This window comes from Cinclus cinclus, chromosome 27, assembly GCF_963662255.1.
Source record: "Cinclus cinclus chromosome 27, bCinCin1.1, whole genome shotgun sequence".
Classification (NCBI taxonomy): Eukaryota; Metazoa; Chordata; class Aves; order Passeriformes; family Cinclidae; genus Cinclus; species Cinclus cinclus.
In genome coordinates this window covers 5,839,278-5,859,933 of record NC_085072.1, presented here as the reverse complement: position 1 = coordinate 5,859,933, position 20,656 = coordinate 5,839,278, and the positions used below count along the sequence as shown (strand labels likewise).

General features: G+C 62.9%; 3 protein-coding genes across 3 annotated transcripts; 2 read left to right on the top strand and 1 right to left on the bottom strand.

The window, feature by feature from the left end:
- The first annotated feature begins 1,359 nt into the window (after positions 1-1,359).
- On the top strand, positions 1,360-6,924 carry ATXN7L2 (ataxin 7 like 2). Its single transcript, XM_062509536.1, has 10 exons — positions 1,360-1,393; positions 1,517-1,621; positions 1,797-1,980; positions 2,064-2,326; positions 3,521-3,603; positions 3,688-3,914; positions 4,493-4,673; positions 4,818-4,939; positions 5,612-6,401; positions 6,745-6,924. Exons 1-10 carry the CDS (start codon positions 1,375-1,377, stop codon positions 6,757-6,759), a joined length of 1,989 nt encoding a protein of 662 aa, XP_062365520.1. The 5' UTR covers positions 1,360-1,374; the 3' UTR covers positions 6,760-6,924.
- Positions 6,925-9,871: 2,947 nt separating this feature from the next.
- On the bottom strand, positions 9,872-11,362 carry AMIGO1 (adhesion molecule with Ig like domain 1). The gene has a single exon (XM_062509670.1). It carries the CDS (start codon positions 11,360-11,362, stop codon positions 9,872-9,874), a length of 1,491 nt encoding a protein of 496 aa, XP_062365654.1.
- A 6,888-nt stretch (positions 11,363-18,250) lies between these two features.
- GPR61 (G protein-coupled receptor 61) lies at positions 18,251-19,552 on the top strand. The gene has a single exon (XM_062509685.1). It carries the CDS (start codon positions 18,251-18,253, stop codon positions 19,550-19,552), a length of 1,302 nt encoding a protein of 433 aa, XP_062365669.1.
- The last annotated feature ends 1,104 nt before the right edge of the window (positions 19,553-20,656 follow it).

The window sequence follows — 20,656 nt, the reverse complement described above, 5'->3', positions numbered from 1 at the left end:
CAGGCATACATGGCACCTGGGACCAGGAACTGGGCAGTCAGCACTAGGCATTTGGCACTGGGAACAGGGCATCCTGTACTAGACACCCAGAACTGGGAATGGAGCATCCTACAAAAGTTGCCAAATATCAGGAACCAAACACTAAGAATCTTGCACTGGATACTGGGCACCTAGAACCAGGCACCCTGTGCTTGCACTGGGAACTGGGCACTAGGCAGCCACACTGGGCACTGGGATTCAGGAACTGGGCAGCAGGATCTCTGCACTAGGAACTGGGCACCCAGCACCAGGCACTGAACTGGCACCAGGCACCAGTCTGAACGCTGTGGCTGTTACAGGGAGCCAATTTTGGGTGCCCCATCCTGGATTCCAGATATCCAGATGCAGTGGACACTGGTGGGAACAGAGCAGTAACTGGAGAGCCTGAACTGGGATTTAGTTACCACCATTACCCCAGACCAGGCAGGAGGTACTGGGAGCCCCACATGGGGGACTGGGCATCATGTGCTAAGCACTGGGATATTCTGCACTGGGAAATGGGCAGGGCACAGTGGGAGCCAGGTGCCCCTGACTGGGAGCTTGGCAGTGTCCCTGTGGGCTCTCAGCACTGGGACTGGCTGCCCCAGACTGGGCACCAGTCATGGTGCATCTGAATGGGTATGACTGCCCAGTATGGCACAGCTAGATGGCACTGGGTGCCCAGTATGCATGGCCTGATAGGACTGGGGATGGATTGGGCATCCAGTTTGACACAGTTGGCCAGGTCACCATTGCCACTGGCTCAGTGGCCACCAGTCCCCCCAGAACAGAGCCCAGCACACCAACCAGGCACAGCCAGTGGAGCCACAACTGTATGGGAACCAGGGTGACCCAAGGGTGTCACATCCTGGGACCAGGATGTTCCCAGGGGTGTCATGTGCCACGACTGGGGTGTCCTCAGGGGTGTTACATCCCATCCAGGATGGGGCTGTCCCCAAGGGTGTCCCATCCCAGCACCAGGGTGTCCTCAGGGATGTGCCATTCCGGGGCAAATATGTCCCAAGGGTGTCACATCCCAGGACAGGGTTTTCCCTAGAGTGTCACATCCCATACTGGAATGTCACCAGGAACATCCCTCCTGCTGGCACTGGGCTGTCAGGATGGGGACTCTGGAGATGGTGACACAGCACAGGGCAACGCCACTCACAGGATGGATGTGTCTCTGATCTAATTTTGTCTGGTTTAATTGTTCCAGGAGCAGGAATGCCAGGACCATCCCTGTGTGGGAGCACTGGGATCATCCCTGTGACAGCCACTGACAGGATTTTGTCTCTGGCAGGATCAGGGTCAGATCTGGAGGAAAATGGGAAGAGTGGCAGCAAGAAACTGGACACCATGACCCTGATTAAGGAAGGTGAGCTTCTCTCTGGGGTGAAACCCAGCGTGTTGGGGCCGTGTGAGCCATCGAGCTGGGATATTGTCTGCAGTGCTTCCAGCAGCACCAGTTGTGTGCCAGCTTACTGAGCTCTCCCCACAGACATGGACATCTTCGGGCACTGCCCTGCGCACGACGAGTTCTACCTGGTGGTGTGCAACCACTGCAGCCAGGTGGTGAAACCCCAAGCCTTCCAGAAGCACTGTGGTGAGCCAGGGAATTCCGGGAATGGCTATTCCAGCCCGTGGTGCTGGGAAGAGCACCAGGAATGCCACCGGGGCTGACTGTGGGGTACAGCCTGTGAGCAGGGAGGGGTGCGAGCTGCGGTGTGGGCTAACAGTGGGCTCGTCCCATCCCGTCCCGTCCTGTCCTCTCCTGGCAGAACGCCGGCACGGCCCTCTCAGCAAGCTCTACGCCCGTGCTACCGCATGCCACGTCGCCGTGAATGGGCAGCCGGTGCCTGGCAGGACCCCCGGAGCGGCCAGAGCCCTGCAGGAGAAGCATCCCGGTGCCCGCGGGAGAGTCCAGCCCCTCCCCGAGCACACGGACAAGGACAACAACCTCTGGTGAGCCTCGGGACGGGCAGCGCCCGTGCTCTGGTGGGGTCGCTTTGACCCCACCCCTTTTCCCCAAAATTCTCTTCCAACAGCTTGTTTGTGCCCGTGGTGAACCTGGAGAAGATTCCCAGCATTCCTAAACCGGACGGGCACGGGATCAAGGTGCCCCCCAAAGCCGTCCCCACCAACTCCAAGGAATCCCTGGGGAAACCCGCGGCTGCCGCGGTGCCCAAAGAGCCCCCGGTGCCGACCGGGGTCGGGGGGGATTCGGCCATGCCGGAGAACATCCCCGCTCCGGGGGAGAAGGATGTGGGGGCCCCCAAACCGCCCCCCAGGTCCCACAGGAAGCTGGCGCGTGAGTCCCCCCTTTCCTTGCCGGCCTTGGGGGGGGGCGGGGGGGGCGGATGATCCCAGCGGGACATCCTGGTGCCAGAATTCCGGTGGCCAGGTCTAGCAGTGGGGTAGGTACCAGGGGAGTGGCTCCTCCCTGCCCTCCCCCTAGTTCCGGTCATCCTGCAGGTTTAGGGTCCCCCCATTTGACTGCTCCCAAAGAATGGCCACAGCAAGAGCGGGAGCAAGGGATGGATCCCCAAATTCACATGTGTGTTCCTCTAAAAATAGGGTCAAACGTGTCCCAGATAAAAAATAGGGAGGTACAACACATGTTCCCCCCTCCACAATATGGGGGTTGAACTTGGGTCCCTCAAAGAAACATGAGAATTGGATATCTGACCCCCAAAAATACGGGAGACAAACATGCATTCCCCTCAAAATATGAGGGTTGAATATGTGTGCCCCAAAATAGAGGTGTTGAACATATGTCCCCCCAAAAAATACAGTATTTGAATGTATATCCCTCCAAAATACAGGGGTCAAATGTCTCACCCCAAAATATGGCTGTTAAATGCATAGTTCCCCAAGATATGGGGGTTAAACACATGTTCCCCCCAAAATACACGGGTGAAATGTGTGTCCCCTCCAAAATATGGGGGTTGGACATGCGTCACTCCAAAATAAAGAGGCTGGACGCATATCCCCCCAAAATATGGGGGTATAACACATTTACCCCCCCAAATATGGGGGTCAAATGTGTATCACCCTGAAATATGTGTGTCAAATCTGTGCGCCGCCCTAAAATATGGAGTTTGGATGTGTGTCCTTCCAAAATACGGGGTTTGGACATATGTCACCCCAAAAGATGGGTGGATACATATTCCCCAAAATATAAGAGTCAAACATGTGCCCCCCTGCCCCCAAAATACAGGAACCAATTGCTGCTGTGCCCACAGACACTCCCAGGTGATAGCAATGCCATTAGCCCAGGTGAATATGGGGGGGGGGGGGGGTCACCCCAGGGAAGGGACGAAAAGGGGGGGGGGGGGTGGCTCACCCTTCAGAGGCGCAAAAAGGGGAGGGAACAGCAACACCCCCACCACCTCAAAAGTTCTCAGGGCTGTGTCCCCCCCCTCAGAGCTGCTCCGAGGAGTGGGTGCACCATGCCCAGCCCTAGTGGGGGCCCCCAGCACCCGCTGCCTCCCTGTCCCCCCAGGTAAGGAGTGTGACCTGAACCGGCAGTGTGGGGTGCGGAACCCCGACACCAACAAGCTCTGCACCCGCCTGCTGACCTGCAAGGTAGAGGAAAACGAGGAGGGGACACCCCAATATCCCACCCTGGGGGTTTTGGGGGGTCCTGAGCTCCTCCCTGCTGTCGCCCAGATCCACTCGGTTCACCAGCGCCGGGAGGTGCAGGGTCGGGCCAAGGATTTCGATGTGTTGGTGGCCGAGCTCAAGGCCAGCACCCGCCGAGGGGACCCCCCAAAGGACAGGAGCCCCCCTGAGAAGGACCCACTGCACCCTGCCCTGCAGGACACCCCTTTGCTGCTGCAGCCCCCCAGTACCCCTCTCTGCCGAGCCAGGCTGTCCCATTGCTTGCACCCCCCCAGGTGCGTACCCTATGAATTTGGGGGGGGGTGTCTCCTCTCACCTTTCCCCACCTGAACTGGGGGGTGATGCATTGAAAGGGCAGGAATGGGAGTGAGGATTTTGGGGGGGACCACCTGAATTGGGGGCAGGGGGGATGTGGTTTGGAGCAGAGATTTGTGAGGTCTGGTCTCACCAGCTGAATTTGGGGAGATGTGGATGGGAGCAGGGATTTGATGGGGGGTGGGGGGGATGGTCCTGTCTCACCACCTCCCCACCTGAATTTTAGGGGAAGATGTGGATGGGAGCTGGGTTTTGGAGGGTCGCATCTCACCTTTTCCCACCTGCACAGGGGGGTGTGGCAGGGCAGCAGGAATGTGAGTGAGGAATACTGGGGTCCTGTCTCGGCCCCTTCTGCACCCAAATTGGGAGGGGAAGTGGATAGAAGTGGGGATCTGGGGGGGAATCCCATCTCACATTTCCCCACCTGAATTGGGGGCACATTGTAGGGATTAGGAGTGGGGATTTCCGGGGAGGGTATTGTCCCACAGTGATTCCCCCCCCCAGTACTGAGCACCCCAAAACCTCCTCCCCGGTGCAGGGCCCGACTTTCCTCTGACAGTGACCCTGAGGATGCTCCAGCCAGCTCTGGGGAAGGGAGCATGGGAGGCTTCCCCCTCCCCCTGCCCAAGGCAGGCAGCCGCGTGTCCAGCGAGGAGAGCGAGGAAGAGGGGGGCGAGGAACCCCCCCGGACCCCAGTGCGCCCACCACGGCCTCAGGCGGTGAGTGAGGGGACCCCGAGTGGGGCAGGGACCCCCAGCTCCACCAGCAACACATCCATGTGTCCCTTCCTGGCTCCGTGCCGGGCGGGTGGTTGAGGTGGGGGCTTGGGGGGGCTGCAGTGACCCTGGCATGGTGCTCCCCAGTTCTGCACCTTCGGGAGCCGCCTGGTGACCCCGGGCTGTTACGTGTTCGACCGACGGCTGGACCGGTTCTGCGCCGCGCTGGGCTCCATGCTGGAGCAGCACCTCAGCACGCACAGGTGGAGGTGAGGGGGGCTGAGGGGGGCCAGGGGACAAAGCCACCCGGCCACAGAGACGGTTTGTGCTCCACATAATCCCAGCATGGTGTTGGGACTGGGGAGGAGGAAAGAGTGGGGACTTGGGGGGGGTCTTGTTGCACGCCCTCCCTGTTCAAACTGAGTGGGGTAAAGTGAGGGTGCAGGGATGGGAGTGTGAAACTGGAGGGCGTCGCATTTCACCCCGTTCTGATCCAAACTGGTGAGGATAAGGTGGGGGTGGAGGGAGGGGAGAAGGGGGAACAAACATGGGAGTGGGGATTTGAGGGATCCCATTTCACCCCCTTCTCAGCCAAATTGGGAAGGACAAGATGGGGATGCAGGACTGAGAGCAGAGATTGGTGGGGGGTGGAATTGGGGTGGAACAAGGCAGGGGTGTAATGGGGGTTTGATGGGATGTCCTGTTTCATCCCTTCCCATCCAAACTCGGGGGACAAGGTGGTGATGCAGGGCTGGGAGTGAGGACTTGAGGGGGCTCCCATCTCCCCTTTCCACACCTGAATTTGGGGGAAACAGGGTGGGGTTGGAGGGATGGGAGTGGGGATTTGGAGGGGTCCCCTCTCCCCGCCTGAATGGGGAGATGTGGTTGGGAGCAGGAGTTTTGGGGGTTCCCCATCTCACCCGCCCCCTCCATTCCCACAGGAAGATCCCTCCAGCCGTCGTCCCCCCTCTTCACCTCCCCGCAGCCCCTCCCAGTCCCGCTGCCCCCCTTTACGGCCCTGCGACCCCTTCCCCACCCCTGCGGACCCTCTCGGCGGCCGGGGGGTGCCGGGTCCCCACCAGCCTCACCTACACCGTGGGGTCCCCCCCAGCGGCAGCCGCCTGCAGCCAGCCCGAGTGCGGGGGAGGGGGCACGCAGTCCATCACCTCTCCCCTCCCCGCCAACACCCCCTCACCCTCCTTCAGCAAACTGCCCCCCACCAAGGCCAGCAAATCCCCCCGGGCACGGGAGGCGTCCGGCGGGATGGACACGAACCCCCGGCCCTGGCAGCCCCCCCTCACGGCCGGCAGCCCCCCTTACAAACGGACCTGTTTGGGGGACAGCGTCAAGGGCAAAAATCAGGGGGTGACTGCCCCCGGCAAGACGAAACTCACCCCCCCGGCTTCGCCCTCCATCGCCATCCTCAACGGGACCCCGCGGGTGCGCCGGCCGCCCCCCGCCCAGCCCTGCCGGGCCTCACCCGCTGCCCCGGACCCCCAAACTCCGCCGCTGCACGGGCTGGGGGGACCCCCCCGGGGGCTCTCCGAGGATGAGGTGAAGAAGCGCAAGAACGCGGCCACCTACTGCCGACCCCTCAAGCCCAAAGCCGCGCCCCCCCTGCCCGGACCCCCGGCCCCTCCCGGCTCCGGCACCTCCGGCTCGGGGGGCTCCATCCGCAGGAAGAAGCCGGGGACGCCCTTGGGTTTCGAGGAGAAGAGGAGCGTCCTGAAGGTAGGGCTGGGGGGGGTGGGGTGGGTGGTGAAGCTGGGGGACCCCCGTGAGGGTCACTGGGACCAGCAGGCGATGGGGTGGAACACTGGGATCGGGGTCACTGTGCCCTGTTCTGCGGGGGACACCGTGGTCCAGAGGGGGAAAAGCACGGGGACAGCCCGGTCTGGCAGAGGGAACACCGGGGAACACCCTGTGCTGTGGGGGGACACTGTGAGGAACCTCCCCAGCCCTGGGACACCGTGGGGCTCCCCTAACTCGTGGAGAGTCCCCGCGGGTCCCCAGCACGCCCTGTCCCCGGTGTCCCTCCCCCCCAGGGCTGACTCGTCCCCTCTCCCCCCTGCAGTCCAAAGCCCATTAACAGAGGGGTCACCGGGGGCCCCCCTGTGTCCTCCCCACCGGGAAACGCCAGAAAACCGATGAAGGGGGAAAAACAAAATTCCAAGGAAACACGAAGGAAAATCCCAGACTTCCAGAAAAATACCTCAAAACTCTCAGTTCTGTTCTCTTGCTGCTAAACCAGCCCCGGGATGGGGGCGGCACTGGGGACCCACCCGGACCTCCCGGGGCCCCGTCGGCCGCGGATATTTATAAGAAACGGTTGTTGCTGTTTTTGTTCTTTTTGTAAAAAAAAAAAAAAAAAAAAAAAAAACAAAGAAAAAAAAAAGAGTTGCGTAGTGGGGTGTGGTGGGGGAAACGGGGTGCTGGGGAGTCCGCGGGTTTGGGGGCTGGAGGAGAGAGTGGTGTGGGAGGGGGTCTTTGGGGGATGGGGGTGCTCAGTGGGGCAGGGGGATACTGGGGACCATGGGGAATTACTGGGGGGCTGGAGGAGTGTTTTTGGGGAGCTGGAAGGGGGTCACTGGAGTTGTTAAGAGTGTTGAGGGGGCAGTGAGATACTGGGGGGGCTCGCATGGGGGGGCTGTAGAGGGCTACTGGGGGTACTGGGCAGCAAAGGGGGTTTTTGGGGTGGTGGTGGGGCTGTGGGGATGGACAGGGGTTTCTGAAGATCTTTGGGAGGCTGAGGGGGTCATGGGGGTGCTGGGGGGTGTACTGGGGCATCTCTGGGGTGCTGTGCATGCTGGAGGGTGGGCAGCCCCCTTAAAGGTTTTGGGGGGCTGGGAGTTGGTCAGTGAGGCCATTGAGATTCTGGGAGTTCGCTGGGGTGCTGGGTGGTGGTAAATAAGGTTATTTGGCTTATGGGAAGGCTCAATGAATTCACTGGATGGCGGCATACTGGGGACCATAGGAGGTTTTTGGGGTGCTCGGGGTAGACGGGGATTTATAAGGATGAGTGGGGTTCATTGGGGTGCTAGGAGGGTACAGGGGACCATAGAGGGTCTTTGGGGACTGGCAGTGGATTTATTAGGGGGCTGGGAAGATGAGGGAATTGCTTGGGGGTGGCCTCACTACAGCAGGGAGGTCCTGGGGTCCGTGGAAGGTTATTAGGGTGCTGGAGGGGTTAAAGGGGAGGTAGTGGGCACCATAGGGGACTTTGGGGTGCTGGGGGAAGAGGCAGGGGACCATTGAGGTGCTAGGGGTGTCAATCAGGTCATTGGGGTGCTCGGGGATCATTGAAGTGGGGGTTAACACAGGGCTGGCTGCAGGGGACTGCCCAGAACCCCCCTCCCAGCACAGTGTGTTGGGAAGGGGGTCAGAGGGACCCTGGGGTGGGCACCCTGGGGTGGCCAGGGTGCCTCTCTCTCCTCCCCTGCCCCCCTGCTCCCCCCTATTACCCCCTTGCACCCCAGATGGGGCCAGGAAGGGCAGCAGGGCCCCCCACTCAGCCTGGTGGATTCCACAGTAGTGTCACCCCCACCCCACCCCCATCCCAGCAAGGGGTCCCATCTTGGGGACACCCCTTTGAATCCCCCAAAACTGGGTGAAAGTTGCACAGGCACGAGGGAAACACGTTTATTTTGGCCAAGGCATCAGTGGGCATTGGCCAGTGCAGGGGGGAATGTCCAGGGTGGGGGCACAGGAGACACAGGCAGGGCTGGCATGGGGATGTGAGGGGGGGCACCACCTTTTTGTGGTGGCAGAGCTCCCGGGTCCCACCCCCTGTAGGGGAGGGAGCTCTGTTTGGAACTGTGGGTTGTGGCGGGGGGGGGGGGGGGGGGGGGGGGGGGTCAGGAGGGTGTTGGGGGTTCCCCAAGAGGTGACACACCCTCGATGTCCCCCTGGGGGTGGCACATGCTCCCCGGGGGACTCATGCTTGGCCATGCACAAGCCAAGGGGGGCGGGGGAATGGGGGGCCCGCAGGGAGGGGAGTTCTGCCTGGTGCTGCCATTCCTGGGGACTCTGGGGTGCCACTGTCACTGTCCCTCAGTCCTCCAGTGCCTGGTGGGGCTGATGCCCTGCAGTTGGTGGCCATGTTGTCTTCACAGAGACTTGTCCCTGTGGTCCTGTGGTGACGGTAGCAGGGGCCAGCAGCGATGCTCAGTCCTGAGGGGCAATGGTGGGACCCCCAAAAACGAGGGACACGTTGGTGGGAGTCTGATCATCCCTCCTGCCCAGGGAAGGTCACAGCAGAAGATTGTCCCCATGGTGTGTCCCCTCACACCCTTGTCCACTGCAGTGCCCTGGTGACCTTGGCAGGGGCCAGGCATGATGCTCAGTCCTGAGGGATGATGGTGGGATCCCCAAAAGCTGGGGACTTGGGGATGGCAGTCCGGCCACCCTTCCTGCCTGGGGACTGCTCGCAGTGGGGACACAGGATGTCCCTGGGGACTCTCCATGGTGTGTCCCCTCACACCCTTGTCCCTCGCAGTCCCTCAGTGGTCTTGGCAGGGGCCAGGCATGATGCTCAGTCTTGGGGGGTGATGGTGGGACCCCCAAAAGCTGGGACACGGTGGTGGGGGTCTGGCCACCCCTCGTGCCCGGTGACAGGCTACAGTGGGGGACTGCCCCACAGTGTGTCCTTGCACATCCTTGTCCCTTGCAGTTGCACAGTGACCTCGGTGGGGGCCAGCAGTGATGCTCTGTTGGGGACAGGGCAGTAGGGTTCCAGCCACCCCTTCTGGCCATGGCATGTCCGTGGGGAACAAGTCACAGCAGCAATAGGAACACAGGGTGTCCTGGTGGACTGTTCCCATGGTGTGTCCCCTCACACCCTTGTCCCTCATGGTCCCTCTGTGATCTCAGTGGAGGTGTGAGACGATGCTCAGTCTTGGGGGTTGATGATGGGACCTCCAAAAACTGGAGTCATGGTGGTGGGGGTCCAGACACCTCTCCTGCCCAGGGACAGGTCACAGTGGGAGACTGTCCCCAAAGTGTGTGTCACTTCTTTGTCCCTCACTGTCTCATGGTGTCAGTGACCTTGATGGGGCCAGCAGCGATGCTCAGTCCTGGGGTGTGATGGTGTGACTCCCCAAGCTAGGGACACAGCAGTGGGGGTCTGGCTACCCCTCCTGCCCAGGGACAGCTTGCAGTGGCTGACATGGGGTGTCCCTGGGGACTGTCCCCACAGTGTCCCCTCACACCACGATGGGCGTGTCGGAAAAGACAGAACTCACAGAGTCTGGATCCGACACCTTCCTCTGCGCCTTGGGACCCTGCCGGGCGGGCAGTGAGGGTGTCCCCCCACCCTTGAACCTGCCATTCTGCCCTGTGCCAGCACTGGAGGCGATGTGGGATCCACAGGGCTCCCCGGTGCCCCCGGCGTGGTTCGGGGTGGTGCTCAGCACTGAGGAGTTGATGCTGTCGTCGCGTGGTGCCGGTGGCTTCTCGGTGCCACGGCAGCAGCAGCAGCGGCACGGAGTGAGGTACAGGTAGATGAGCACCAGCACCACGCTCAGGATGCAGCCCACCAGAGTGGTGTAGGCCGTGTTCAGGGTGTCGTGAGGGCCATGCAGGGTGAAGTTGTGCACCAGCAGCTCCACGTAGAGGGTCTCATTGAGGAGGGGTCCAGCCACCCAGCAGGAGTAAGTGCCAGCATCCTCAGGGCGCAGCGCCCGCAACTGAAGGCTGCCGTTGGCCAGCAGGACCACGCTGCCATTGCCCCCATCCCCCAGCACCCGCTCCCCGCCCGGTGTCACCCAGTGCCGGCTGCGCACACCCTGCCACCGGCTGTCACAGCCCAGCGTCACACTGTCCCCGAGGTGTGCCTCCAGCACGGCCTCCTGTGCCTTGCTGCAGTTGAGAGGCTGCTTGCCCGCCAGGTCCAGGATCTTGATGAGAGCGGTTGCTCCGGGCAGGAAGCAGCGTAGCTCATCCTGGAAATCCTCCACGGCACTGAGGTGGCGGCGGCGGCCGCGGTCCAGCAGCTGGAAGAGCAGGCAGTCGCAGGCCAGGGGGTTGTTGTGCAGGTAGAGGCGGTCGCGCAGCCAGGCGGGCAGCGCCTGCAGCTCGCCCGCGGGCACGGCCCGCAGCCGGTTGGCCGACAGGTCCAGCAGCGCCAGCTGCGGCAGCCGGGTGCCCTCCCGGAGCAGCTCCAGCGGGAAGCGGGCGATGCGGTTCTGTCCCAGGTAGAGCTTGCGCAGCCGGCCCAGGTTCTCGAAGGCCGTACGATCCACCGTGCTGATCTCGTTGTTGTAGAGCAGCAGCACCTCCAGCTCACCCAGGTCGCTGAACAGGTTCTCATCCAGCGTCCGCAAGCGATTGGAGGACAGGTCGAGGTGGCGCAGGCGCGGCACGTGGGTGAAGGCCTCGGTGGACACGAAGGCCAGCCCGTTGTGGCTCAGCAGCAGCGCGTGCAGGTGTGGCAGCCGTGCCGGTGCCCAGTCTGCGCGCAGCCGTGTCACGTTGTTGTGACTCAGGTCCAGCACGGAGGTGAAGCGCGGCAGCGGCGCCGGCACCGCGCTCAGGTTGGCCTGCGAACAGCTCAGCAAGTTGGAGGCGCAGACGCAGCGCGGGGGGCAGCTCCCTCCAGCAGACCCCCATGGGGACAGCAGGGACAGCGCCAGCAGCAGGGACAGCGGCTCCATGGGGACACACATGGCCACGCACGGGTGACAGGATGGTGGCATGACAGGGATACTCAGCGTGAAGAGTAGGGGGAAGCTTCAGTCACATGGTGTCATGATGTGGAGTGGCTTGGTCACCCTTGTGTCGCAACACAGGGTGGCTTCAGTCACACAGTGCCACAGCAGGTGCAGGGCTCAGGACTCATCCAGAGCTACAGTCCAGGGTGGCTTTCAGTCACAAAGTATCATGGCAGGCACCAGGCTGAGGGTTCACCAGGTCATGGTGCAAAGTGACTTGGTCACTTGGTATCACAGTCTGAGGTGGCTTTGACCACCCAGTGGCCGGTGCCAGGCTGGTTGCTCACTTGTTATCGCAGTCCAGGGTGGCTTTGGTCTGCCAGTGTCACAGCATATGCCAGGCTCAGGGCTCACAGCGTCAGCAGTCCAGGATGGCTTCAGTGACGTGGTGTCATGGCATGCTGTGGGCTCACGGCTCAGCTGGTGTCACAGCACATGCCAGGCGCAGGGTCCACCTGGTATCACAGTACACGCCAGTCTGGCTGCTCCTCTGGTGTCACGGTGCAGGGTACTTGGTGTCACAGTGTTGAGGGGGGCTGTCACCAAGTGCCGTGCTGTGCACCCACTGTCATTGCCTGGTGTAGCTGTGGTCCCCCGGTGTCACGACACGGAATGGCTTTGTGCCCCGGTGGTCCCTTAGTGTCACAGCTTGGGAGGGTTCGGCCCCCTGGTGTCCCAGGGCATCCCTGGGTCACTGCCCACCCAGGCCACGGTGCGGGGTGGCTCTGTCTCCGCTGTCACGGCCCACCCGGGGCTCGTCAGGCCCGGGGCTCCTGCCCGCTCCCCCCGGCCAGGATCCCCGCCCCCCGGTCCCGGCCGTGTTGCGGACGGAGCTGCGGAGGATGCTCGCTCCCTGCCTTCCCCACCTCCTCCCAGGGCGTTGCCGGGGCTGGGCTCGGGCCTGGGCCGGCAATGGGGTCGGAGCGTTACCGGGCCCGGTGCGGCGGCGACCGGGCAGGGCCGGGCCCAGACGAACCGAACCGAACAGAGTCAAGCGGAGCCGAACCGAGAGAATGCCCGCGGAGCCGAACCGAGACGAGCTGAGCCGAGCGAGGCCGAAGAAAGCCGAGCGGGCCGCGCCGAACCAAGCCGGGCCGAACCGGGCCGGGCCGAAGCTCCCCGATCCGCCCCGAGCTCAGCCGAGCGGAGCCGAGTCGAGCCCGAACGCAGCCGAACCTCCCCGATCCTCCCCGAGCGGAGCCGAGTCCGGTCCGAGCGCAGCCGAACGGTTCCGACCCGGCCCGAACGCGGCCGAACCGCCCCGATCCGCCCCGGGACGGGGTCTGGGGCAGACCCGGTGCGCACGGCCCGTCCCCATTGGCTGCGGCCACTCTGCGCTCCGCCAATGGCGGCTGCGCGCGGCTTAACCCGCCGAGCGCCGCCGGGGCACCGGGCACGGCCCGGCTGTGTCCGACCCCAGCCCCGTGTCCGACCCCACCCCAGCCCCGTGTCCGACCCCACCTCAGCCCCGTGTCCGACCCCACCCCAGCCCCGGCCCCGTGTCCGACCCCACCTCAGCCCCGTGTCCGACCCCACCTCAGCCCTGTGTCCGACCCCAGCCCCGGCTCAGTGTCCGACCCCAGCCCCAGCTCCTGCCCCAGACCCGGCCCTGTACCGGTGCCGTGCTCATTTCCCGCCCCAGCCCCAGCCTTATGTCCGAACCCGTCCTCATCTCTGTCCCCAACCCTCTCCATCCCTTTCCCCCTGCCCATTCCTGTCCTGATCCCATCCTTATCCTCATCCCCCTCTCCCTCTCCAGCTTCTTCCCCACTCTCATCCTCATGCTCCTCTTTATTTCCATCCCTATCCCTGTCCCCTGTATCCCTATCCTCATCCCTATCCCTGTCCCCCTCTCCATCATCCCATCTCTAGTCTCACGCTTCTCTCTCCTATCCCCATCCTCATTCCCATCTCTGTCCTCTATGCCCATCATCCCCCTTCCACTCCCATCCTCATCCTTGTCCCTATCCTCTGTCTGCATCCCCATCCTCATCCTTGTCCCCATCCCTGTTCTCATTCCCATCGTCTCTATTCCATCCCTGTGCCCATCCTCATCCCCATTCCTCTCTTCTTCCCCAGCCCCTCCATCTCATCTCATCTCACCCCATCCTCATCCCCATCCTATCCCCATCTCCATGCCCATGCCATCCGATGTCAGCCCCAGCTCTACCTGCACTCCCAGCCCCATCCCACTGCCATCCCCACTCCTCATGGCACAGCCCCACACTCCCCATTCCACCCTGAAGTCCTGACCCCATCCCACAGCCCCACCCACTACCCCTTGGACAGAGGGGACTCCCCTGCCCCAGGGCCCCCCGAGAGGCACCCCGGCTGTCACAGCCCCAGCCCCACCCCTCACTAGTGGCTCTGCTTCCCGGTAGTATTTTTAGATCCAAACATTCGTGTCGGATTTTGGGTCCAAAATTAGAGGGAGAAGAGCTGGAACAAACCATGCTGGGATGATGCAGCTTTTTATTGCGAAGGGGGGCAGGGATTAAAAGGAACCCCTAGAACACAGAACAGGATGTCCTCAGGGTGCCCTGTTCCATTCACCCCAATTTACCCCCTCCGGTTGGATGCCCCCCTTAATCAGACAGGGAATTTTGTCCTTGGGTAGTCCTTATTTTTCTAGTTTTAATCCGGGAGTTAATCCCTGCCCAAAACCCACTGCCCAGCACCCCTCCCAACAGCCTGCCCCACCCACACCCTGACATCCCCAGCCCAACATTGGGCTTTGCGTGTCCTTGGGGGGCCCTGGGTGTCCCAGGGAACAGCAGGATTGGTCCGGGGTGCATGTGATACACAGGAGCACACGTGTGTCAGCACACACACACACACAAGTGTGCACAGCCGAGGGACATGTCTGTGCCCCCCTCACACGTGTGTGCACACAGATGTATCTACCAGAGGTGTGCAACCCCCAGGCAGCAACACTGGACACAAGTATGTACCCAGGTATACGAACACACACACACACACACACAAACACACACACACACAGACACACAGACACACACACACATGGTGACACACACACACAGACACACACACACACAGACACACATACACACACGCACAAACACACACACAAACACACACATACAGACACACGCGTGTGCACACACACACCAACACACACAGACACAAACACACACGCAGACACGCAGACACACAGACACACAAGCACCCACAAACACACACACACAAACACACACAAACACACACACATGTGAACATGCTTAACCTGCATGTTTGGCAGGGGCTCTGCAGATGGGACAGGGACAAGGCTACTGGGGTGCCAGGGCTGGGCTACTGGGACACTGGTATGCCAGGGTGTTGGGGTGCTGAGGTGTCTTGGTGCTGGGGTTTCATGACATTGTGTGCTGGGGTGTCAAGATACTGAAATATTTGGCTGCTGAGGTATTGGGCTGCTGGGGGATGAGTATCCATGGGTATTGGGGTACTGGAGTGCCAGGGGCTGGGGTGCAGGCATGCTGGAGGATGAATAGCCTGGGGTATTGGGGTGCTGGGGTGCCACAATGTGAAGGTACTTGGGGGGCCAGAGTACTGGACTACTGGGGTGCCAGGTCACTGAGATATTGGGGTACCAGTGTCCTGGGGCACTGGGGTGTTGGATTGCTGGGGTGCCAGTGTTGTGGGATAATGGGTTGTTTGGGGACTGGGGTGCTGGATGCTGGTAGCAGGATGTTGGGGTGTCAGTAGTTTTAGGATGCCATGGTGCTGATACCCTGCAGTGCCAGGATGCTGGGGTACTGTGGTGCCAAGGAATTGAGTTCTGGGATGAAGGGTTGTTGAGGTGCTGGGATCCTGAGGTGCTGAGATGGGAGGTGCTTGGGAACTTGGGGTGCTGGGGTGCCAGGATGCTGGGATAGTGGGGTGACAGGACACTGAGGTACTGGGGTTCCACTGCTCAGGGACACTGGGATGTCTGGTTACTGGGGTGTCAAGGTGCTGAGGCACTGGGGTGCCAGGGCACTGGGATACTGGGGTGCCAGGGTGCCAGGGTGTGGGGTGCCAGGTATTACCTCAGAGTACCAAGGTATTGAGTACTGGGATGCCAGGATGTTGAGGTACTGGGGTTCCAAGGTGCTGGGATAGGGGGGTATTTGGGGATTGGGGTGTTGGGGTGCCAAGGTAACGGGTACCGGGATGCCAGGGGCTGGGATAGTGGGGTGCTTGGGAACTGGGGTGTGAGGTGCCAGCAGAGTCAGGGATACCAGGGGTACCAGAGCAGGGTGTCCGCCATGGTGGGGTGTCCTCGGGTGTTCCACACAAGACGAAGGTACCCACACGGGTTCCCAGGAAAAGGGGGGTTCTGTGTGTCCCCCCGCTCTGTGGGCCTGGACTCACTCCGCCACAGGGGCCGGACCCCGGGCAGGATGGGTCCCCGTGCATCCGCTGTATCCTGCTCACCCGGAGCCTGCATGCCGCTATTCCCGGTGTTCCCAGTGCCCGGGGTCCCACCGGGAGCCGCCCGCGGGCCCCAGAATGCCGGGGTTGGTTCATCCGAGGTCGGGTGTTTCTAATCTGGTTTGGGTGGATTTATTTTTGGGAGCCCGTAGCCTGGCAATGGACACGTGACGCGCAGGGCCACACGTCACCCACGGATCACTTGTCAGCCCCCATCCCGGGAATGGGATCTGGTGGCCACGCGTCTCACCCGGCCACCTTTGGGATGGGGGCCAGGGCACTGCAGGGGGAAAGTTCGCAGCCCGAGCAGGATTTTGGATGGATGGAAAAGATGGGCACCCCTTCCTGGAAGGGAATGGCCATGTACCGGGAAAATTGAGGCACGGGGCGTGGCGGGGAGGGACACGGACCCCATCCTATTTGCTGAACTGGGGGCAAGGGAAAGGGCGCTGGGGTGGGGTAGGCAGAGCTGGGGGGGGCTCTGCGGCCCCTCTGAGCCGCTCCCCCGGCACCCTCCGCATCCCGACCCCACCCAGTGCCCCACACTGCGAATCTGCACCCCATACCCCCCGTTCCCACCTCTGCCCCCGCCGAAAGCACCTCCGCGCTACACCCCCGAGCTCCCCCTGTCCCTTCCCCGAGGGGCTCCTCCTCCCCAGCGACGGCCCCGCGTCCTCCCCATCGCTTTCGGGAGGCAGATAGGGAAACTGAGGCACGAAGCCATACGCGGTGCAGCAGTCGGGGACGTCCCACCCTCCGCTCTGCACTAGGGGAGGGCAAAGCCAGGCTTCAGGCGGCAGCGACCACCCCATTTCGGGGCCCGGAGCTGCGGGGCTCGAGGGGCCGCTCCCGGGTACCGAGGCGAGGCGGGCGGCGCTAGGACCCGGCAGCCGGGCGGTGCGGAGCAGCCCTCGCCGCAGTGGCTCCAGCCCCGAGCATCCCCCGCCGCCCCGGGGACACCCCCCAGCCCCGTCCCCTCCCCTGGCCGGACCGGGGACCCTCGCCCTCAGGCCGGCTCCATGCAGACCCCCAGGGTAGGTGCCGCGGCCGAGCAGCCCCGCCGGGGCGACGGCCTGGGAAGGTGGGGAGATACTGGGGAGGTGGGGGAGACTCCCCTGAGGGTGGGAGGTGGGGGGGGGGGGGGGGTCCCCAACCGCAGACATCGCTCCGGGGCTCTGGGCGAGGGAAATGGGCAGTGAGAGAGGGAGGAGGGAGCCGCGGCTGCACCCCCATTCCATCAGCAGACCTCCCTCGGGGTGCAGCGGGTGCAGGGGTGGGGACCCCCGCCCCCGTGGGGGACACCCGAGGGGGTCCTGGGTAGCCCCCACATCCCCCTCATATTTCCATGGAGGGAGCCTGGGTTTGGGGGGGGGGGGGGGGTCACACAAGGCCTCCAAGCACAAGGGGTGAACCCAAGACTTGGGGGTGCTGGGCCCTCACCTCCCCTCATTCTCAGGACCCCCCACCCATCCTGGCCCCCCGGTATGGTCCCCACACTCTGGGCAAAGGGCTCCACTGGGGTGGTTTGGGTCGAAACATTGGAATTTGGGGGGTTTACCCCAGAACAGCTCATTTTGTGGGGAATGAGGCTTTTGACTGGGGAAGGGATTTGATGTAAGGGGTTTGTGGAGATGGGTAGGGGGTGATGGGGACTATATGTCTGGGGGGTCACAGCTGTGCTGAACCCTCTCTGGGATCTCAGGTGCCCTCCAGAGCTCTCCGTCCCCTCTGGCAGCTCTACCATCCCCCTGGTGCCTGGGGGCTGTGGATGGGGGTCACAAGTGGGCTAAGACCCACCCTTGTGTCTCTCAAAGGTCGGCTGTGATCCCACCATGGCACTCAGGGGTCCCCTCAGGATGTCCCCCCTCTTCTGACAGCCCCACCTGCCCCCAGGTACCTGTGGGATGCACGTGGGAGTCCAGATCAGATCTCAGGGGTCCCCCCAGGGTTGTGTCCCCTCATGACAATTCCATGTTCCCCCCAGCAGAGCTGTGACCCCTGCCATGGCTGTCAGAGGTCACCTGTGAGCCCCCCTGGGCTCTCAGTTTTCTCCCCAGGGTCTCCTCCCCCATGACAGTTCCACCTTCACCCCAGGTACTGGGGTGGCTGCAAATGGGGGTTCTGCTCAGCTCTCAGGGGTCCCTTCAGAGTCTCTCCCCCTTTTCTGACAGCTCCACCTCCCCCCAGGTACCTGGGGGCTGCAACTGGGGGTCCAGCTCAGCGCTCAGGGCTCCTCCAGGGTCCTGCCCCCTCCAGTGACAGCTCCACCTCCCCCAGGTACCCCCTCGCTGAGCAGCGGGGACATGAGTGGGGCTGGGGGGCACCTTTGGGTACTCTGAGCGCCACGCCCACAGCGGCCCCCCCCACCCCCGGAGCACCAAGGATGTGACCCTCTGGCGATGCCCGGCTGCGCTGTCCTTGCCGCCAGGCTGGCGGCACAGGATGGAGCCCTTCCTGCCCTCCCCATGGGGCTGGAATGGCTCTGGAGGGGGGTCCCGGCCCCCCAACAGCACTGCCGAGGCCAAGCCCAAGGACGCGGCCTCCAAGTCTGTGGGGCTGTTCTTCATGGTGCTGCTGGACCTCACGGCCATCGTGGGCAACGCCGCCGTCATGACGGTCATCGCTAAGACGCCGGCGCTGCGCAAGTTCGTCTTTGTGTTCCACCTGTGCCTGGTGGATTTCCTGGCTGCCCTCACGCTGATGCCGCTGGAGATGCTGTCGGGCTCAGCCGTGTTCGAGAGTCCGGGGCTGGGAGAGGCCGTGTGCCGCGTGTACCTGTTCCTCAGCGTGTGCCTCACTTCCATGTGCATCCTCTCCATCTCCACCGTCAACGTGGAGCGCTACTACTACGTGGTGCACCCGCTGCGCTACGAGGTGCGGATGACCGCGGGGCTGGTGGCCGGAGTGCTGGCTGGTGTGTGGCTCAAGGCTGTGGCCACCTCGCTGGTGCCCGTGCTGGGCTGGTTGTCCCCCGACCGCCCACCAGTGCCTGGAGCTCACGGCTGCTCCTTGCAGTGGAGCCGTGGGCCATCCTGCAAGGTCTTTGTGGTCTTCTTCGCCACCTTCTACTTCGTCCTTCCCCTCCTCATCATCGTCGTGGTCTACTGTGGCATGTTCAAGGTGGCACGGGTGGCAGCTATGCACCATGGCCCGCCGCCCACCTGGATGGAGACGCCGCGCCGGCGCTCGGCATCACTCAGCAGCCGCTCCACCATGGTCACCACCTCGGGGGCTCCTCGGACCACCCCACAGAGGATGTTTGGTGGGGGCAAGGCGGCCGTCGTGCTGCTGGCTGTGGGCGGCCAGTTCCTCTTCTGCTGGTTGCCCTACTTCTCCTTCCAGCTGTACACAGCGCTGAGCACTCGGCCCTTGGCCGGGCCGGTGGCTGAGACTGTGGTCACCTGGCTGGGTTTCTGCTGCTTCACCTCCAACCCCTTCTTCTATGGCTGCCTCAACCGACAGATCCGCGGGGAGCTCGGCCGGCTCCTCACCTGCTTCTTCAAGCAGCCCCCCGAGGAGGACTTGCGGCTGCCGAGCCGTGAGGGCTCCATCGAGGAGAACTTTCTACAGTTCCTCCAGAGCACTGGGCGCCCACCAGAGCCCCCCAGCCCTGAGCGGGACCTGCCCCCTGTGGATTTCCGCATCCCGGGGCAGATCGAGGAGGAGGCGGCAGAGGGGATGGATTGGGGTGGGGGGAGCGGGGTGTTCATGCCTGTGGCGGGCTCTGCCAAAGCGGGGCTGTAGCGTTTGGGGGGGTCGGGGTAAATGTGGCTGTGAGGGGAAGAGATGGTCAGAGTGACTTGTTGAGGGGGGCACTTCGTCATTGCCATGGAGGGTTGGAGGTCCCACAGTGCTTATTGTGCTGGGGGTACCACATTGCCATGGAGGGTGGGCTGTCCTAACTGCAGCCGCAGGGATTTGGGGGTCCCACAACACCCCCTGTGGTGATGGGGTGGGGGCTCCTTATTGCAGTCATGGAGAGTTGGGGGTGCCATGGCACTTGCTGGAGTGGGAGTGATTCTCACGGCTGTGGGGGCTTGGGGGTCCCACTGCACTCGTTGGGGTTTTGGGAGGGTCTCTGTCACCACAGCAGGGGTCTGTGGGTCCTACGACTCTCTGAGATGTGTGGGGGGTCCTTATTGCCATGGGGATTGCGGGTCCCACCGCGCTCATCGGGGTTTGGGAGGGTCCTCGTTGCTGCCATCGCGGGTGACTGGGGGAGGTCCCACGACCCTCGTTGGGTTGTTGTGGTGGGGGGTCACCACTGCCACCACTTCGGGGATCGGGGGACCCGTGGCGCCACAGTGGTTGGGGGGCACAAGCCCAGTGATGGGCCAGAGATAAGAGTGGGGGGCTCGTGTTTGGGGTCTCCCCAGGAGGGGTGGCCCTCTACAGCCAGGGAGGGGCTGCGGAGGGGGTCCCCTCCATCCCCCTATGGCCCCGAGACCCCTCTTCAGCAGCGGAGCCGAGGCCCGGTCCTCCAGGGGTGCGGAGCCTGGACCCCCTTCGTGAGCGTGGGATGGGGAGGGCAGGCGGGGGCTGGGGGTCTGGGGCAGCCACGGACTCTACCGACACCCGCGAGGACTGCAATTCCCATCATGCCCGAAAAACAGTGCCGGAAGCAGAGTATTTCCCATCATGTCTCGCTCTACCGAGGCGGAAGTAAAGCGCTTTTCCCCCATCATACTCCGCTCTAATGTGGCGGAAAGGGATATTTCCTCCCATCATGCTCCTCTCTACCGGGGCGGAAGTACTCACACTCTCAGCCCGCGGGACTTCATTTCCCGGCGTGCCCTGCGGCGCAGAACCGGAAATCCGGTGCCGCCTCAGGAGCCGCCCGGGCCGAGG

Coding starts and splice junctions, on each gene's coding strand:
- ATXN7L2 (XM_062509536.1), top strand. Junction 1,981..2,063: donor GACAAGGACAACAACCTCTG/GTGAGCCTCGGG, acceptor CTCTTCCAACAG/CTTGTTTGTGCCCGTGGTGA. Junction 3,604..3,687: donor CCCGCCTGCTGACCTGCAAG/GTAGAGGAAAAC, acceptor GCTGTCGCCCAG/ATCCACTCGGTTCACCAGCG.
- AMIGO1 (XM_062509670.1), bottom strand. CDS start 11,362: ATGCCACCATCCTGTCACCCGTGCGTGGCCATGTGTGTCCCCATGGAG.
- GPR61 (XM_062509685.1), top strand. CDS start 18,251: ATGGAGCCCTTCCTGCCCTCCCCATGGGGCTGGAATGGCTCTGGAGGG.